Below are 20,996 nucleotides of genomic sequence, written 5' to 3' on the forward strand. Positions count from 1 at the left end.
TGGAGAACCACTCGTGCTGGAGAACCACTAGTGCTACACCACTAGTGCTGGAGAACCACTAGTGCTGGAGAACCACTAGTGCTGGAGAACCACTAGTGCTGGAGAACCACTAGTGCTGGAGAACCACTAGTGTTACACCACTAGTGCTGGAAAACCACTAATGCTACACCAATAGTGCTGGAGAACCACTAGTGCTACACCACTAGTGCTGGAGAACCACTAGTGCTGGAGAACCACTAGTGCTACAACACTAGTGCTGGAGAACCACTAGTGCTACACCACTAGTGCTGGAGAACCACTAGTGCTTCACCACTAGTGCTGGAGAATCACTAGTGCTGGAGAACCACTAGTGCTACACCACTAGTGCTGGAGAACCACTAGTGCTGGAGAACCACTAGTGCTACAACACTAGTGCTGGAGAACCACTAGTGCTACACCACTAGTGCTGGAGAACCACTAGTGCTGGAGAACCACTAGTGCTTCACCACTAGTGCTGGAGAACCACTAGTGCTGGAGAACCACTAGTGCTTCGCTAGTGCTGGAGAACCACTAGTGCTACACCACTAGTGCTGGTGAACCACTAGTGCTACACCACTAGTGCTGGTGAACCACTAGTGCTACACCACTAGTGCTTCACCACTAGTGCTGGAGAACCACTAGTGCTACACCACTAGTGCTGGAGAACCACTAGTGCTGGAGAACCACTAGTGCTACACCACTAGTGCTGGAGAACCACTAGTGCTACACCACTAGTGCTGGAAAACCACTAGTGCTACACCACTAGTGCTGGAGAACCACTAGTGCTACACCACTAGTGCTGGAGAACCACTAGTGCTGGAGAACCACTAGTGCTGGAGAACCACTAGTGCTTCACCACTAGTGCTGGAGAACCACTAGTGCTTCACCACTAGTGCTGGAGAACCAATAGTGCTAGACCACTAGTGCTGGAGAACCACTAGTGCTGGAGAACCACTAGTGCTGGAGTACCACTAGTGCTGGAGAACCACTAGTGCTGGAGAACCACTAGTGCTGGAGAACCACTAGTGCTGGAGAACCACTAGTGCTGGAGAACCACTAGTGCTACACCACTAGTGCTGGAGAACCACTAGTGCTGGAGAACCACTAGTGCTGGAGAACCACTAGTGCTACACCACTAGTGCTGGAGAACCACTAGTGCTACACCACTAGTGCTGGAGAACCACTAGTGCTACACCACTAGTGCTGGAGAACCACTAGTGCTGGAGAACCACTAGTGCTACACCACTAGTGCTGGAGAACCACTAGTGCTACACCACTAGTGCTGGAGAACCACTAGTGCTTCACCACTAGTGCTGGAGAACCACTAGTGCTTCACCACTAGTGCTGGAGAACCACTAGTGCTTCACCACTAGTGCTGGAGAACCACTAGTGCTTCACCACTAGTGCTGGAGAACCACTAGTGCTGGAGAACCACTAGTGCTGGAGAACCACTAGTGCTGGAGAACCACTAGTGCTGGAGAACCACTAGTGCTACACCACTAGTGCTGGAGAACCACTAGTGCTGGAGAACCACTAGTGCTACACCACTAGTGCTGGAGAACCACTAGTGCTGGAGAACCACTAGTGTTACACCACTAGTGCTGGAGAACCAATAGTGCTGGAGAACCACTAGTGCTGGAGAACCACTAGTGCTACACCACTAGTGCTGGAGAACCACTAGTGCTACACCACTAGTGCTGGAGAACCACTAGTGCTACACCACTAGTGCTGGAGAACCACTAGTGCTGGAGAACCACTAGTGCTACACCACTAGTGCTTGAGAACCACTCGTGCTGGAGAACCACTAGTGCTACACCACTAGTGCTGGAGAACCACTAGTGCTACAACACTAGTGCTGGAGAACCACTAGTGCTACACCACTAGTGCTGGAGAACCACTAGTGCTACACCACTAGTGCTGGAGAACCACTAGTGCTACACCACTAGTGCTGGAGAACCACTAGTGCTACACCACTAGTGCTGGAGAACCACTAGCGCTACACCACTAGTGCTGGAGAACAACTCGTGCTGGAGAACCACTAGTGCTACACCACTAGTGCTGGAGAACCACTAGTGCTGGAGAACCACTAGTGTTACACCACTAGTGCTGGAGAACCACTAGTGCTACACCACTAGTGCTGGAGAACCACTCGTGCTGGAGAACCACTAGTGCTGGAGAACCACTAGTGCTGGAGAACCACTAGTGCTGGAGAACCACTAGTGCTGGAGAACCACTAGTGCTACACCACTAGTGCTGGAGAACCACTCGTGCTGGAGAACCACTAGTGCTACACCACTAGTGCTGGAGAACCACTAGTGCTGGAGAACCACTAGTGCTGGAGAACCACTAGTGCTGGAGAACCACTAGTGCTGGAGAACCATTAGTGTTACACCACTAGTGCTGGAGAACCACTAGTGCTGGAGAACCACTAGTGCTACACCAATAGTGCTGGAGAACCACTAGTGCTACACCACTAGTGCTGGAGAACCACTAGTGCTGGAGAACCACTAGTGCTGGAGCAACACACTAGTGCTGGAGAACCACTAGTGCTGGAGAACCACTAGTGCTACACCACTAGTGCTGGAGAACCACTAGTGCTACACCACTAGTCCTGGAGAACCACTAGTGCTGGAGAACCACTAGTGCTGGAGAACCACTAGTGCTTCACCACTAGTGCTGGAGAAAAACTAGTGCTGGAGAACCACTAGTGCTACACCACTAGTGCTGGAGAACCACTAGTGCTACACCACTAGTGCTGGAGAACCACTAGTGCTGGAGAACCACTAGTGCCACACTACTAGTGCTGGAGAACCACTAGTGCTGGAGAACCACTAGTGCCACACTACTAGTGCTGGAGAACCACTAGTGCTACACCACTAGTGCTGGAGAACCACTCGTGCTGGAGAACCACTAGTGCTGGAGAACCACTAGTGCCACACCACTAGTGCTGGAGAACCACTAGTGCTACACCACTAGTGCTGGAGAACCACTAGTGCTACACCACTCGTGCTGGAGAACCACTAGTGCTACACCACTAGTGCTGGAGAACCACTAGTGCTACACCACTAGTGCTGGAGAACCACTCGTGCTGGAGAACCACTAGTGCTACACCACTAGTGCTGGAGAACCACTAGTGCTGGAGAACCACTAGTGCTGGAGAACCACTAGTGCTGGAGAACCACTAGTGCTACACCACTAGTGCTGGAGAACCACTAGTGCTGGAGAACCACTAGTGCTGGAGAACCACTAGTGCTACACCACTAGTGCTGGAGAACCACTAGTGCTTACACCACTAGTGCTGGAGAACCACTAGTGCTGGAGAACCACTAGTGCTGGAGAACCACTAGTGCTACACCACTAGTGCTGGAGAACCACTAGTGCTACACCACTAGTGCTGGAGAACCACTAGTGCTGGAGAACCACTAGTGCTGAGAACCACTAGTGCTGGAGAACCCACTAGTGCTACACCACTAGTGCTGGAGAACCACTTAGTGCCTGAGCACCACTCGTGCTGGAGAACCACTAGTGCTGGAGAACCACTAGTGCTACACCACTAGTGCTGGAGAACACTAGTGCTACACCACTAGTGCTGGAGAACCACTAGGGCTACACCACTAGTGCTGAGAACCACTAGTGCTGGAGAACCACTAGTGCTGGAGAACCACTAGTGCTACACCACTAGTGCTGGAGAACCACTAGTGCTGGAGAACCACTAGTGCTACACCACTAGTGCTGGAGAACCACTAGTGCTACACCACTAGTGCTGGAGAACCACTAGTGCCACACCACTAGTGCTGGAGAACCACTAGTGCTCACCACTAGTGCTGGAGAACCACTAGTGCTGGAGCGAACCACTAGTGCTGGAGAACACCACTAGTGCGGAGAACCACTAGTGCTGGAGAACCACTAGTGCTTACATACTAACCACAGTGCTGGAGAACCACTAGTGACGTAGAACCACTAGTGCTGTTGAGGAACCACTAGTGCTGGAGAAACCACTAGTGTTACACCAATAGTGCTGGAGACACCACTAGTGGCTACACCACTAGTGCTGGAGAACCACTAGTGCTACACCACTAGTGCTGGAGAACCACTTAGTGCTGGGAGAACCACTAGTGCTTACACCACTAGTGCTGGAGACCACTAGTGCTCCAACCACCACTAGTGCTGGAGAACCACTAGTGCTACACCACTAGTGCTACACCACTAGTGCTGGAGAACCACTAGTGCTGGAGAACCACTAGTGCCACACTACTTGTGCTGGAGAACCACTAGTGCTAAACCACTAGTGCTCGAGAACCACTAGTGCTACACCACTAGTGCTGGAGAACCACTCGTGCTGGAGAACCACTAGTGCTGGAGAACCACTAGTGCTACACCACTAGTGCTGGAGAACCACTAGTGCTGGAGAACCACTAGTGCTGGAGAACCACTAGTGCTACACCTCTAGTGCTGGAGAACCACTAGTGCTGGAGAACCACTAGTGCTACACCACTAGTGCTGGAGAACCACTAGTGCCACACCACTAGTGCTGGAGAACCACTAGTGCCACACCACTAGTGCTGGAGAACCCACTAGTGCCACACCACTAGTGCTGGAGAACCACTAGTGCTACACCACTAGTGCTGGAGAACCACTAGTGCCACACCACTAGTGCTGGAGAACCACTAGTGCTACACACTAGTGCTGGAGAACCACTAGTGCTGAGAACCACTAGTGCTTCACCACTAGTGCTGGAGAACCACTAGTGCTACACCACTAAGTGCTGGAGAACCACTAGTGCTGAAACCACTAGTGCTGGAGAACCACTAGTGCTGGAGAACCACTAGTGCTTACACCACTAGTGCTGGAGAACCACTAGTGCTGGAGAACCACTAGTGCTGGAGAACCACTAGTGCTGGAGAACCACTAGTGCTGGAGAACCACTTAGTGCTGGAGAACCACTAGTGCTGGAGAACCACTAGTGCTGGAGAACCACTAGTGCTGGACACCACTAGTGCTGGAGAACCACTAGTGCTACACCACTAGTGCTGGAGAACCACTAGTGCTAGCAACCACTAGTGCTGGAGAACCACTAGTGCTACACCACTAGTTGCTGGAGAACCACTAGTGCTGGAGAACCCACTAGTGCTGGAGAACCACTAGTGCTACACCACTAGTGCTGGAGAACCACTAGTGCTACACCACTAGTGCTGGAGAACCACTAGTGCTACACCACTAGTGCTGGAGAACCACTAGTGCTACACCACTAGTGCTGGGAGAACCACTAGTGCTACACCACTAGTGCTGGAGACCCACTAGTGCTACACCACTAGTGCTGGAGAACCACTAGTGCTACACCACTAGTGCTGGAGAACCACTAGTTGCTGACACCACTAGTGCTGGAGAACCACTAGTGCTACACCACTAGTGCTGGAGAACCACTAGTGCTACACCACTAGTGCTGGAGAACCACTAGTGCTACACCACTAGTGCTGTAGAACCACTAGTGCTACACCACTAGTGCTGGAGAACCACTAGTGCTGGAGAACCACTAGTGTTACACCACTAGTGCTGGAGAACCACTAGTGCTACAACACTAGTGCTGGAGAACCACTAGTGCTGGAGAACCACTAGTGCTGGAGAACCACTAGTGCTACACCACTAGTGCTGGAGAACGACTAGTGCTACACCACTAGTGCTGGAGAACCACTAGTGCTACACCACTAGTGCTGGAGAACCACTAGTGCTGGAGAACCACTAGTGCTGGAGAACCACTAGTGCTACACCTCTAGTGCTGGAGAACCACTAGTGCTGGAGAACCACTAGTGCTACACCACTAGTGCTGGAGAACCACTAGTGCCACACCACTAGTGCTGGAGAACCACTAGTGCCACACCACTAGTGCTGGAGAACCACTAGTGCCACACCACTAGTGCTGGAGAACCACTAGTGCTACACCACTAGTGCTGGAGAACCACTAGTGCCACACCACTAGTGCTGGAGAACCACTAGTGCTACACCACTAGTGCTGGAGAACCACTAGTGCTGGAGAACCACTAGTGCTTCACCACTAGTGCTGGAGAACCACTAGTGTTGGAGAACCACTAGTGCTACACCACTAGTGCTACACCACTAGTGCTGGAGAACCACTAGTGCTACACCACTAGTGCTGGAGAACCACTAGTGCTGGAGAACCACTAGTGCTTCACCACTAGTGCTGGAGAACCACTAGTGTTGGAGAACCACTAGTGCTACACCACTAGTGCTACACCACTAGTGCTGGAGAACCACTAGTCCTGGAGAACCACTAGTGCTACACCACTAGTGCTGGAGAACCACTAGTGCCACACCACTAGTGCTGGAGAACCACTAGTGCTACACACATAGTGCTGGAGAACCACTAGTGCTGGAGAACCACCAGTGCTGGAGAACCACTAGTGCTACACCACTAGTGCTGGAGAACCACTAGTGCTACCCACTAGTGCTGGAGAACCTTACTAGTGCTACACCACTAGTGCTGGAGAACCACTAGTGCTGACACACTAGTGCTGGAGAACCACTAGTGCTACCACCACTAGTGCTGGAGAACCACTAGTGCTGGAGAAACCACTAGTGCTACACCACTAGTGGCTGGAGAACCACTAGTGCTGGAGAACCACTAGTGCTACACCACTAGTGCTGGAGAACCACTAGTGCTAACACCACTAGTCCTGGAGAACCACTAGTGCTGGAGAACCACTAGTGCTTACCACCACTAGTGCTGGAGAAAAACTAGTGCTGGAGAACCACTAGTGCTACACCACTAGTGCTGGAGAACCACTAGTGCTTACACCACTAGTGCTGGAGAACCACTAGTGCTGGAGAACCACTAGTGCTGGAGAACACTAGTGCCTGGAGAACCACTAGTGCTGGAGAACCACTAGTGCCACACTACTAGTGCTGGAGAACCACTAGTGCTACACCACTAGTGCTGGAGAACCACTAGTGCTGGAGAACCACTAGTGCTGGAGAACCACTAGTGCCACACCACTAGTGCTGGAGAAACCACTAGTGCTTACACCACTAGTGCTGGAGAACCACTAGTGCTACACCACTAGTGCTGGAGAACCACTAGTGCTACACACTAGTGCTGGAGAACCACTAGTGCTACACCACTAGTGCTGGAGAACCACTCGAGCTGGAGACCACTAGTGCTACACCACTAGTGCTGAGAGAACCACTAGTGCTGGAGAACCACTAGTGCTGGAGAACCACTAGTGCTGGAGAACCACTAGTGCTGGAGAACCACTAGTGCTGGAGAACCACTAGTGCTGGAAAACCACTAATACTACACAATAGTGCTGGAGAACCACTAGTTGCTACACCACTACTGCTGGAGAACCACTAGTGCTGGAGAACCACTAGTCCTGGAGAACCACTAGTGCTACACCACTAGTGCTGGAGAACCACTAGTGCTACACCACTAGTGCTGGAGAACCACTAGTGCTGGAGAACCACTAGTGCTACACCACTAGTGCTGGAGAACCACTAGTGCTACACCACTAGTGCTGGAGAACCACTAGTGCTACACCACTAGTGCTGGAGAACCCCTAGTGCTACACCACTAGTGCTGGAGAACCATAGTGCTGGAGAACCACTAGTGCTACACCACTAGTGCTACACCACTAGTGCTGGAGAACCACTAGTGCTGGAGAACCACTAGTGCTACACCACCTAGTGCTACACCACTAGTGCTGGAGAACCACTAGTGCTACACCACTAGTGCTACACCACTAGTGCTGGAGAACCCACTAGTGCTGGAGAACCACTAGTGCTACACCACTAGTGCTGGAGAACCACTAGTGCTGGAGAACCACTAGTGCTACACCACTAGTGCTACACCACTAGTGCTGGAGAACCCCTAGTGCTACACCACTAGTGCTGAAGAACCACTAGTGCTGGAGAACCACTAGTGCTACACCACTAGTGCTGGAGAACCACTAGTGCTGGAGAACCACTAGTGCTACACCACTAGTGCTGGAGAACCACTAGTGCTACACCACTAGTGCTGGAGAACCACTAGTGCTACACCACTAGTGCTGGAGAACCACTAGTGCTGGAGAACCACTAGTGCTGGAGAACCACTAGTGCTACACCACTAGTGCTGGAGAACCCTAGTGCTACACCACTAGTGCTGGAGAACCCTAGTGCTGGAGAACCACTAGTGCTACACCACTAGTGCTGGAGAACCACTAGTGCTTCACCACTAGTGCTGGAGAACCACTAGTGCTGGAGAACCACTAGTGCTGGAGAACCACTAGTGCCACACTACTTGTGCTGGAGAACCACTAGTGCTAAACCACTAGTGCTCGAGAACCACTAGTGCTACACCACTAGTGCTGGAGAACCACTCGTGCTGGAGAACCACTAGTGCTGGAGAACACTAGTGCTAACCACTAGTGCTGGAGAACCACTAGTGCTGGAGAACCACTAGTGCTGGAGAACCACTAGTGCTACACCTCTAGTGCTGGAGAACCACTAGTGCTGGAGAACCACTAGTGCTACACCACTAGTGCTGGAGAACCACTAGTGCCACACCACTAGTGCTGGAGAACCACTAGTGCTACACCACTAGTGCTGGAGAACCACTAGTGCTGGAGAACCACTAGTGCTGGAAAACCACTAATACTACACCAATAGTGCTGGAGAACCACTAGTGCTACACCACTACTGCTGGAGAACCACTAGTGCTGGAGAACCACTAGTCCTGGAGAACCACTAGTGCTACACCACTAGTGCTGGAGAACCACTAGTGCTACACCACTAGTGCTGGAGAACCACTAGTGCTGGAGAACCACTAGTGCTACACCACTAGTGCTGGAGAACCACTAGTGCTACACCACTAGTGCTGGAGAACCCCTAGTGCTACACCACTAGTGCTGGAGAACCACTAGTGCTGGAGAACCACTAGTGCTACACCACTAGTGCTACACCACTAGTGCTGGAGAACCACTAGTGCTGGAGAACCACTAGTGCTACACCACTAGTGCTACACCCTAGTGCTGGAGAACCACTAGTGCTACACACTAGTGCTACACCACTAGTGCTGGAGAACCACTAGTGCTGGAGAACCACTAGTGCTACACCACTAGTGCTGGAGAACCACTAGTGCTGGAGAACCACTAGTGCTAAACCACTAGTGCTACACCACTAGTGCTGGAGAACCCTAGTGCTACACCACTAGTGCTGAAGAACCACTAGTGCTGGAGAACCACTAGTGCTACACCACTAGTGCTGGAGAACCACTAGTGCTGGAGAACCACTAGTGCTACACCACTAGTGCTGGAGAACCACTAGTGCTACACCACTAGTGCTGGAGAACCACTAGTGCTACACCACTAGTGCTGGAGAACCACTAGTGCTGGAGAACCACTAGTGCTGGAGAACCACTAGTGCTACACCACTAGTGCTGGAGAACCCCTAGTGCTACACCACTAGTGCTGGAGAACCACTAGTGCTGGAGAACCACTAGTGCTACACCACTAGTGCTGGAGAACCACTAGTGCTTCACCACTAGTGCTGGAGAACCACTAGTGCTGGAGAACCACTAGTGCTGGAGAACCACTAGTGCCACACTACTTGTGCTGGAGAACCACTAGTGCTAAACCACTAGTGCTCGAGAACCACTAGTGCTACACCACTAGTGCTGGAGAACCACTCGTGCTGGAGAACCACTAGTGCTGGAGAACCACTAGTGCTACACCACTAGTGCTGGAGAACCACTAGTGCTGGAGAACCACTAGTGCTGGAGAACCACTTGTGCTACACCTAGTGCTGGAGAACACTAGTGCTGGAGAACCACTAGTGCTACACCACTAGTGCTGGAGAACCACTAGTGCCACACCACTAGTGCTGGAGAACCACTAGTGCCACACCACTAGTGCTGGAGAACCACTAGTGCCACACCACTAGTGCTGGAGAACCACTAGTGCTACACCACTAGTGCTGGAGAACCACTAGTGCCACACCACTAGTGCTGGAGAACCACTAGTGCTACACCACTAGTGCTGGAGAACCACTAGTGCTGGAGAACCACTAGTGCTTCACCACTAGTGCTGGAGAACCACTAGTGTTGGAGAACCACTAGTGCTACACCACTAGTGCTACACCACTAGTGCTGGAGAACCACTAGTGCTGGAGAACCACTAGTGCTACACCACTAGTGCTGGAGAACCACTAGTGCTGGAGAACCACTAGTGCTTCACCACTAGTGCTGGAGAACCACTAGTGTTGGAGAACCACTAGTGCTACACCACTAGTGCTACACCACTAGTGCTGGAGAACCACTAGTCCTGGAGAACCACTAGTGCTACACCACTAGTGCTGGAGAACCACTAGTGCCACACCACTAGTGCTGGAGAACCACTAGTGCTACACCACTAGTGCTGGAGAACCACTAGTGCTGGAGAACCACCAGTGCTGGAGAACCACTAGTGCTACACCACTAGTGCTGGAGAACCACTAGTGCTACACCACTAGTGCTGGAGAACCACTAGTGCTACACCACTAGTGCTGGAGAACCACTAGTGCTACACCACTAGTGCTGGAGAACCACTAGTGCTACACCACTAGTGCTGGAGAACCACTAGTGCTACACCACTAGTGCTGGAGAACCACTAGTGTGCTACACCACTAGTGCTGGAGAACCACTAGTGCTACACCACTAGTGCTGGAGAACCACTAGTGCTACACCACTAGTGCTGGAGAACCACTAGTGCTACACCACTAGTGCTGGAGAACCACTAGTGCTACACCACTAGTGCTGGAGAACCACTAGTGCTACACCACTAGTGCTGTAGAACCACTAGTGCTACACCACTAGTGCTGGAGAACCACTAGTGCTGGAGAACCACTAGTGTTACACCACTAGTGCTGGAGAACCACTAGTGCTACAACACTAGTGCTGGAGAACCACTCGTGCTGGAGAACCACTAGTGCTGGAGAACCACTAGTGCTACACCACTAGTGCTGGAGAACGACTAGTGCTACACCACTAGTGCTGGAGAACCACTAGTGCTACACCACTAGTGCTGGAGAACCACTAGTGCTGGAGAACCACTAGTGCTGGAGAACCACTAGTGCTACACCTCTAGTGCTGGAGAACCACTAGTGCTGGAGAACCACTAGTGCTACACCACTAGTGCTGGGAACCACTAGTGCCACACCACTAGTGCTGGAGAACCACTAGTGCCACACCACTAGTGCTGGAGAACCACTAGTGCCACACCACTAGTGCTGGAGAACCACTAGTGCTACACCACTAGTGCTGGAGAACCACTAGTGCTCCACCACTAGTGCTGTGAGAACCACTAGTGCCTACAACCACTAGTGCTGGAGAACCACTAGTGCTGGAGACCACTAGTGCCTACACACTAGTGCTACACCACTCGTTGCTTGAGAACCACTAGTGCTGGCTAACCTACTAGTGCTTAGCACCACTATTGCGCTTACACCACTAGTTGCTGGAGAACCACATAGTGCTGCGAGCACCACTAGTGCATACACCACTAGTGCTGGAGAACCACTAGTCGCTGGAGAACCCACTAGTGCTACACCACTATTGCTGGAGACCCACTAGTGCTGGCAACCCACTAGTGCTGGACACCCTAGTGCTTTACACCCACTAGTGCTGGAGAACCCCTACCACCACTAGTGCTGAGAACCACTAGTGCTGGCAGAACCACTATTGCCTTCACCACTAGTGCTGGAGAACCACTAGTGCTCGGAGAACCACTAGTGCTACACCACTAGTGCTGAGAACCACTAGTGCTACACCACTAGTGCTGGAGAACCACTAGTGCTACACCACTAGTGCTGGAGAACCACTAGTGCTGCAGAACCACTAGTGCTGGAGAACACTAGTGCTACACCACTAGTGCTGGAGAACCACTAGTGCTACACCACTAGTGCTGGAGAACCTCTAGTGCTACACCACTAGTGCTGGAGAACCACTAGTGCTACACCACTAGTGCTGGAGAACCACTAGTGCTACACCACTAGTGCTGGAGAACCACTAGTGCTACACCACTAGTGCTGGAGAACCACTAGTGCTACACACTAGTGCTGGAGAACCACTAGTGCTACACCACTAGTGCTGGAGAACCACTAGTGCTACACCACTAGTGCTGGAGAACCACTAGTGCTACACCACTAGTGCTGGAGAACCACTAGTGCTACACCACTAGTGCTGGAGAACCACTAGTGCTACACCACTAGTGCTGGAGAACCACTAGTGCTACACCACTAGTGCTGTAGAACCACTAGTGCTACACCACTAGTGCTGGAGAACCACTAGTGCTGGAGAACCACTAGTGTTACACCACTAGTGCTGGAGAACCACTAGTGCTACAACACTAGTGCTGGAGAACCACTCGTGCTGGATAACCACTAGTGCTGGAGAACCACTAGTGCTGGAGAACCACTAGTGCTACACCACTAGTGCTGGAGAACGACTAGTGCTACACCACTAGTGCTGGAGAACGACTAGTGCTACACCACTAGTGCTGGAGAACCACTAGTGCTACACCACTAGTGCTGGAGAACCACTCGTGCTGGAGAACCACTAGTGCTACACCACTAGTGCTGGAGAACCACTAGTGCTGGAGAACCACTAGTGCTGGAGAACCACTAGTGCTGGAGAACCACTAGTGCTGGAGAACCATTAGTGTTACACCACTAGTGCTGGAGAACCACTAGTGCTGGAGAACCACTAGTGCTACACCAATAGTGCTGGAGAACCACTAGTGCTACACCACTAGTGCTGGAGAACCACTAGTCCTGGAGAACCACTAGTGCTACACCACTAGTGCTAGAGAACCACTAGTGCTACACCACTAGTGCTGGAGAACCACTAGTGCTGGAGAACCACTAGTGCTACACCACTAGTGCTGGAGAACCACTAGTGCTACACCACTAGTGCTGGAGAACCACTAGTGCTACACTACTAGTCCTGGAGAACCACTAGTGGTGGAGAACCACTAGTGCTACACCACTAGTCCTGGAGAACCACTAGTGCTGGAGAACCACTAGTGCTGGAGAACCACTAGTGCTTCACCACTAGTGCTGGAGAAAAACTAGTGCTGGAGAACCACTAGTGCTACACCACTAGTGCTGGAGAACCACTAGTGCTACACCACTAGTGCTGGAGAACCACTAGTGCTGGAGAACCACTAGTGCCACACTACTAGTGCTGGAGAACCACTAGTGCCACTCTACTAGTGCTGGAGAACCACTAGTGCTACACCACTAGTGCTGGAGAACCACTCGTGCTACACCACTAGTGCTGGAGAACCAATAGTGCCACCACTAGTGCTGGAGAACCACTAGTGCTACAACCACTAGTGCTGGAGAACCACTAGTGCTGGAGAACACTAGTGCTACACCACTAGTGCTGGAGAACCACTAGTGCTGGAGAACCACTAGTGCTGGAGAACCACTAGTGCTGGAGAACCACTAGTGCTGGAGAACCACTAGTGTTACACCACTAGTGCTGGAAAACCACTAATGCTACACCAATAGTGCTGGAGAACCACTAGTGCTACACCACTAGTGCTGGAGAACCACTAGTGCTGGAGAACCACTAGTCCTGGAGAACCACTAGTGCTACACCACTAGTGCTGGAGAACCACTAGTGCTACAACCACTAGTGCTGGAGAACCACTAGTGCTGGAGAACCACTAGTGCTACACCACTAGTGCTACACCACTAGTGCTGGAGAACCCCTAGTGCTACACCACTAGTGCTGGAGAACCACTAGTGCTGGAGAACCAATAGTGCTACACCACTAGTGCTACACCACTAGTGCTGGAGAACCACTAGTGCTGGAGAACCACTAGTGCTACACCACTAGTGCTACACCACTAGTGCTGGAGAAACCACTAGTGCTGGAGAACCACTAGTGCTGGAGAACCACTAGTGCTGGAGAACCACTAGTGCTGGAGAACCACTAGTGCTGGAGAACCACTAGTGCTACACCACTAGTGCTGGAGAACCCCTAGTGCTACACCACTAGTGCTGAAGAACCACTAGTGCTGGAGAACCACTAGTGCTACACCACTAGTGCTGGAGAACCACTAGTGCTGGAGAACCACTAGTGCTACACCACTAGTGCTGGAGAACCACTAGTGCTGGAGAACCACTAGTGCTACACCACTAGTGCTGGAGAACCACTAGTGCTACACCACTAGTGCTGGAGAACCACTAGTGCTGGAGAACCACTAGTGCTACACCACTAGTGCTGGAGAACCCCTAGTGCTACACCACTAGTGCTGGAGAACCCCTAGTGCTACACCACTAGTGCTGGAGAACCACTAGTGCTGGAGAACCACTAGTGCTGGAGAACCACTAGTGCTGGAGAACCACTAGTGCTACACCACTAGTGCTGGAGAACCACTAGTGCTGGAGAACCACCAGTGCTGGAGAACCACTAGTGCTACACCACTAGTGCTGGAGAACCACTAGTGCTACACCACTAGTGCTGGAGAACCTCTAGTGCTACACCACTAGTGCTGGAGAACCACTAGTGCTACACCACTAGTGCTGGAGAACCACTAGTGCTACACCACTAGTGCTGGAGAACCACTAGTGCTACACCACTAGTGCTGGAGAACCACTAGTGCTACACCACTAGTGCTGGAGAACCACTAGTGCTACACCACTAGTGCTGGAGAACCACTAGTGCTACACCACTAGTGCTGGAGAACCACTAGTGCTACACCACTAGTGCTGGAGAACCACTAGTGCTACACCACTAGTGCTGGAGAACCACTAGTGCTACACCACTAGTGCTGGAGAACCACTAGTGCTACACCACTAGTGCTGTAGAACCACTAGTGCTACACCACTAGTGCTGGAGAACCACTAGTGCTGGAGAACCACTAGTGTTACACCACTAGTGCTGGAGAACCACTAGTGCTACAACACTAGTGCTGGAGAACCACTCGTGCTGGATAACCACTAGTGCTGGAGAACCACTAGTGCTGGAGAACCACTAGTGCTACACCACTAGTGCTGGAGAACGACTAGTGCTACACCACTAGTGCTGAGAACGACTAGTGCTACACCACTAGTGCTGGAGAACCACTAGTGCTACACCACTAGTGCTGGAGAACCACTCGTGCTGGAAGACCACTAGTGCTACACCACTAGTGCTGGAGAACCACTAGTGCTGGAGAAACACTAGTGCTGGAGAACCACTAGTGCTGGAGAACCACTAGTGCTGGAGAAACCATTAGTGTTACACCACTAGTGCTGGAGAACCACTAGTGCTGGAGAACCACTAGTGCTACACCAATAGTGCTGGAGAACCACTAGTGCTACACCACTAGTGCTGGAGAACCACTAGTCCTGGAGAACCACTAGTGCTACACCACCTAGTGCTAGAGAACCACTAGTGCTACACCACTAGTGCTGGAGAACCACTAGTGCTGGAGAACCACTAGTGCTACACCACTAGTGCTGGAGAACCACTAGTGCTACACCACTAGTGCTGGAGAACCACTAGTGCTACACTACTAGTCCTGGAGAACCACTAGTGGTGGAGAACCACTAGTGCTACACCACTAGTCCTGGAGAACCACTAGTGCTGGAGAACCACTAGTGCTGGAGAACCACTAGTGCTTCACCACTAGTGCTGGAGAAAAACTAGTGCTGGAGAACCACTAGTGCTACACCACTAGTGCTGGAGAACCACTAGTGCTACACCACTAGTGCTGGAGAACCACTAGTGCTGGAGAACCACTAGTGCCACACTACTAGTGCTGGAGAACCACTAGTGCCACTCTACTAGTGCTGGAGAACCACTAGTGCTACACCACTAGTGCTGGAGAACCACTCGTGCTGGAGAACCACTAGTGCTGGAGAACCACTAGTGCCACACCACTAGTGCTGGAGAACCACTAGTGCTACACCACTAGTGCTGGAGAACCACTCGTGCTGGAGAACCACTAGTGCTACACCACTAGTGCTGGAGAACCACTAGTGCTGGAGAACCACTAGTGCTGGAGAACCACTAGTGCTGGAGAACCACTAGTGCTGGAGAACCACTAGTGTTACACCACTAGTGCTGGAAAACCACTAATGCTACACCAATAGTGCTGGAGAACCACTAGTGCTACACCACTAGTGCTGGAGAACCACTAGTGCTGGAGAACCACTAGTCCTGGAGAACCACTAGTGCTACACCACTAGTGCTGGAGAACCACTAGTGCTACACCACTAGTGCTGGAGAACCACTAGTGCTGGAGAACCACTAGTGCTACACCACTAGTGCTACACCACTAGTGCTGGAGAACCCCTAGTGCTACACCACTAGTGCTGGAGAACCACTAGTGCTGGAGAACCACTAGTGCTACACCACTAGTGCTACACCACTAGTGCTGGAGAACCACTAGTGCTGGAGAACCACTAGTGCTACACCACTAGTGCTACACCACTAGTGCTGGAGAACCACTAGTGCTGGAGAACCACTAGTGCTGGAGAACCACTAGTGCTGGAGAACCACTAGTGCTGGAGAACCACTAGTGCTGGAGAACCACTAGTGCTACACCACTAGTGCTGGAGAACCCCTAGTGCTACACCACTAGTGCTGAAGAACCACTAGTGCTGGAGAACCACTAGTGCTACACCACTAGTGCTGGAGAACCACTAGTGCTGGAGAACCACTAGTGCTACACCACTAGTGCTGGAGAACCACTAGTGCTGGAGAACCACTAGTGCTACACCACTAGTGCTGGAGAACCACTAGTGCTACACCACTAGTGCTGGAGAACCACTAGTGCTGGAGAACCACTAGTGCTACACCACTAGTGCTGGAGAACCCCTAGTGCTACACCACTAGTGCTGGAGAACCCCTAGTGCTACACCACTAGTGCTGGAGAACCACTAGTGCTGGAGAACCACTAGTGCTGGAGAACCACTAGTGCTTCACCACTAGTGCTTCACCACTAGTGCTGGAGAACCACTAGTGCTGGAGAACCACTAGTGCTGGAGAACCACTAGTGCCACACTACTAGTGCTGGAGAACCACTAGTGCTACACCACTAGTGCTCGAGAACCACTAGTGCTACACCACTAGTGCTGGAGAACCACTCGTGCTGGAGAACCACTAGTGCTACACCACTAGTGCTGGAGAACCACTAGTGCTGGAGAACCACTAGTGCTGGAGAACCACTAGTGCTGGAGAACCACTAGTGCTGGAGAACCACTAGTGCTACACCTCTAGTGCTGGAGAACCACTAGTGCTGGAGAACCACTAGTGCTGGAGAACCACTAGTGCTACACCTCTAGTGCTGGAGAACCACTAGTGCTGGAGAACCACTAGTGCTGGAGAACCACTAGTGCTGGAGAACCACTAGTGCTGGAGAACCACTAGTGCTACACCACTAGTGCTGGAGAACCACTAGTGCCACACCACTAGTGCTGGAGAACCACTAGTGCCACACCACTAGTGCTGGAGAACCACTAGTGCTACACCACTAGTGCTGGAGAACCACTAGTGCTGGAGAACCACTAGTGCTGGAGAACCACTAGTGCTTCACCACTAGTGCTGGAGAACCACTAGTGTTACACCACTAGTGCTGGAGAACCACTAGTCCTGGAGAACCACTAGTGCTACACCACTAGTGCTGGAGAACCACTAGTGCCACACCACTAGTGCTGGAGAACCACTAGTGCTACACCACTAGTGCTGGAGAACCACTAGTGCTACACCACTAGTGCTGGAGAACCACTAGTGCTGGAGAACCACCAGTGCTGGAGAACCACTAGTGCTACACCACTAGTGCTGGAGAACCACTAGTGCTACACCACTAGTGCTGGAGAACCACTAGTGCTACACCACTAGTGCTGGAGAACCACTAGTGCTACACCACTAGTGCTGTAGAACCACTAGTGCTACACCACTAGTGCTGGAGAACCACTAGTGCTACACCACTAGTGCTGGAGAACCACTAGTGCTACACCACTAGTGCTGTAGAACCACTAGTGCTACACCACTAGTGCTGGAGAACCACTAGTGCTACACCACTAGTGCTGGAGAACCACTAGTGCTGGAGAACCACTAGTGCTACACCACTAGTGCTGTAGAACCACTAGTGCTACACCACTAGTGCTGGAGAACCACTAGTGCTACACCACTAGTGCTGGAGAACCACTAGTGCTACACCACTAGTGCTGGAGAACCACTAGTGCTACACCACTAGTGCTGGAGAACCACTAGTGCTACACCACTAGTGCTGGAGAACCACTAGTGCTGGAGAACCACTAGTGCTGGAGAACCACTAGTGCTGGAGAACCACTAGTGCTGGAGAACCACTAGTGCTGGAGAACCACTAGTGCTACACCACAAGTATTGGAGAACCACTAGTGCTACAGAACCTTGTCCTCCCTTATTGTTTATATCCCCACTAACGTCTAACAGTTTCCTTGAGAGAAACACAAAACCTTCCCCTGGTGGCAGTCTATATAATATTGAGAGCAAGAGTGAGGCGCGGGCGGCGGTACTGACGTAGGAGGGCAGGGGCGGCGGGGGCGGGCTGGCCAGCAGGTGGTGGAGAGCGCCCCAGGTGCCGTTGTTGGGGGCCGGCTCCACCCCCACCAGCACACACATCAGGTTGTAGAGTTCGATGTTGTGGAAGGCCTCCACCTCCGTGTTCCTCCGCAGCTCTGGTCCGTGGCCCAGAAACAGCGCCTGGCACGACGCGGCAACATGCAAGTAATTTGGATTATTATTCAAAGGATTATTAGTGTCATTAATTTATATGTGTTTTCAACTCCTACACCCATGAGAGGTAAGTATAGTCACCTTCACCCATGAGAGGTAAGTATAGTTACCTACACCCATGAGAGGTAAGTATAGTCACATACACCCATGAGAGGTAAGTATAGTCACCTTCACCCATGAGAGGTAAGTATAGTTACCTACACCCATGAGAGGTAAGTATAGTCACCTACACCCATGAGAGGTAAGTATAGTCACCTACACCCATGAGAGGTAAGTATGGGCACCTACACCCATGAGAGGTAAGTATAGTTACCTACACCCATGAGAGGTAAGTATAGTCACCTTCACCCATGAGAGGTAAGTATAGTCACCTACACCCATGAGAGGTAAGTATAGTTACCTACACCCATGAGAGGTAAGTATAGTCACCTACACCCATGAGAGGTAAGTATAGTCACCTACACCCATGAGAGGTAAGTATAGTCACCTACACCCATGAGAGGTAAGTATAGTCACCTACACCCATGAGAGGTAAGTATAGTCACCTACACCCATGAGAGGTAAGTATAGGCACCTACACCCATGAGAGGTAAGTATAGTTACCTACACCCATGAGAGGTAAGTATAGTCACCTACACCCATGAGAGGTAAGTATAGTCACCTACACCCATGAGAGGTAAGTATAGTTACCTACACCCATGAGAGGTAAGTATAGTCACCTACACCCATGAGAGGTAAGTATAGTCACCTACACCCATGAGAGGTAAGTATAGTCACCTACACCCATGAGAGGTAAGTATAGTCACCTACACCCATGAGAGGTAAGTATAGTCACCTACACCCATGAGAGGTAAGTATAGGCACCTACACCCATGAGAGGTAAGTATAGTTACCTACACCCATGAGAGGTAAGTATAGTCACCTACACCCATGAGAGGTAAGTATAGGCACCTACACCCATGAGAGGTAAGTATAGTTACCTACACCCATGAGAGGTAAGTATAGTCACCTACACCCATGAGAGGTAAGTATAGTCACCTACACCCATGAGAGGTAAGTATAGGCACCTACACCCATGAGAGGTAAGTATAGTCACATACACCCATGAGAGGTAAGTATAGTCACATACACCCATGAGAGGTAAGTATAGGCACCTACACCCATGAGAGGTAAGTATAGTTACCTACACCCATGAGAGGTAAGTATAGTCACCTACACCCATGAGAGGTAAGTATAGTCACCTACACCCATGAGAGGTAAGTATAGGCACCTACACCCATGAGAGGTAAGTATAGGCACCTACACCCATGAGAGGTAAGTATAGTCACATACACCCATGAGAGGTAAGTATAGGCACCTACACCCATGAGAGGTAAGTATAGTCACCTACACCCATGAGAGGTAAGTATAGGCACCTACACCCATGAGAGGTAAGTATAGGCACCTACACCCATGAGAGGTAAGTATAGGCACCTACACCCATGAGAGGTAAGTATAGTCACATACACCCATGAGAGGTAACTATAGTCACATACACCCATGAGAGGTAAGTATAGTCACATACACCCATGAGAGGTAAGTATAGGCACCTACACCCATGAGAGGTAAGTATAGTCACCTACACCCATGAGAGGTAAGTATAGGCACCTACACCCATGAGAGGTAAGTATAGTCACATACACCCATGAGAGGTAAGTATAGTCACCTACAACCATGAGAGGTAAGTATAGTCACCTTCACCCATGAGAGGTAAGTATAGGCACCTACACCCATGAGAGGTAAGTATAGTCACATACACCCATGAGAGGTAAGTATAGGCACCTACACCCATGAGAGGTAAGTATAGTCACCTACACCCATGAGAGGTAAGTATAGGCACCTACACCCATGAGAGGTAAGTATAGTCACATACACCCATGAGAGGTAAGTATAGTCACCTACAACCATGAGAGGTAAGTATAGTCACCTTCACCCATGAGAGGTAAGTATAGTCACCTACACCCATGAGAGGTAAGTATAGTCACCTACACCCATGAGAGGTAAGTATAGTCACCTACAACCATGAGAGGTAAGTATAGGCACCTTCACCCATGAGAGGTAAGTATAGTCACCTACACCCATGAGAGGTAAGTATAGTCACCTACAACCATGAGAGGTAAGTATAGTCACATACACCCATGAGAGGTAAGTATAGTCACCTTCACCCATGAGAGGTAAGTATAGTCACATACAACCA

At 51.1% G+C, this 20,996-nt stretch overlaps 1 protein-coding gene across 1 annotated transcript in view; it reads right to left on the bottom strand.

Moving 5' to 3' along the window:
- LOC123745445 (venom phosphodiesterase) overlaps positions 1-20,996 on the bottom strand; it is a 421,245-nt gene that overhangs the window by 109,768 nt on the left and 290,481 nt on the right. Inside the window, exon 12 of the mRNA XM_069300565.1 lies at positions 18,449-18,727. Coding sequence (XP_069156666.1) covers positions 18,449-18,727 — 279 coding nt within the window. The remainder of the gene's footprint in view (positions 1-18,448; positions 18,728-20,996) is intronic.

This window comes from Procambarus clarkii, chromosome 44, assembly GCF_040958095.1.
Source record: "Procambarus clarkii isolate CNS0578487 chromosome 44, FALCON_Pclarkii_2.0, whole genome shotgun sequence".
NCBI lineage: Eukaryota > Metazoa > Arthropoda > Malacostraca > Decapoda > Cambaridae > Procambarus > Procambarus clarkii.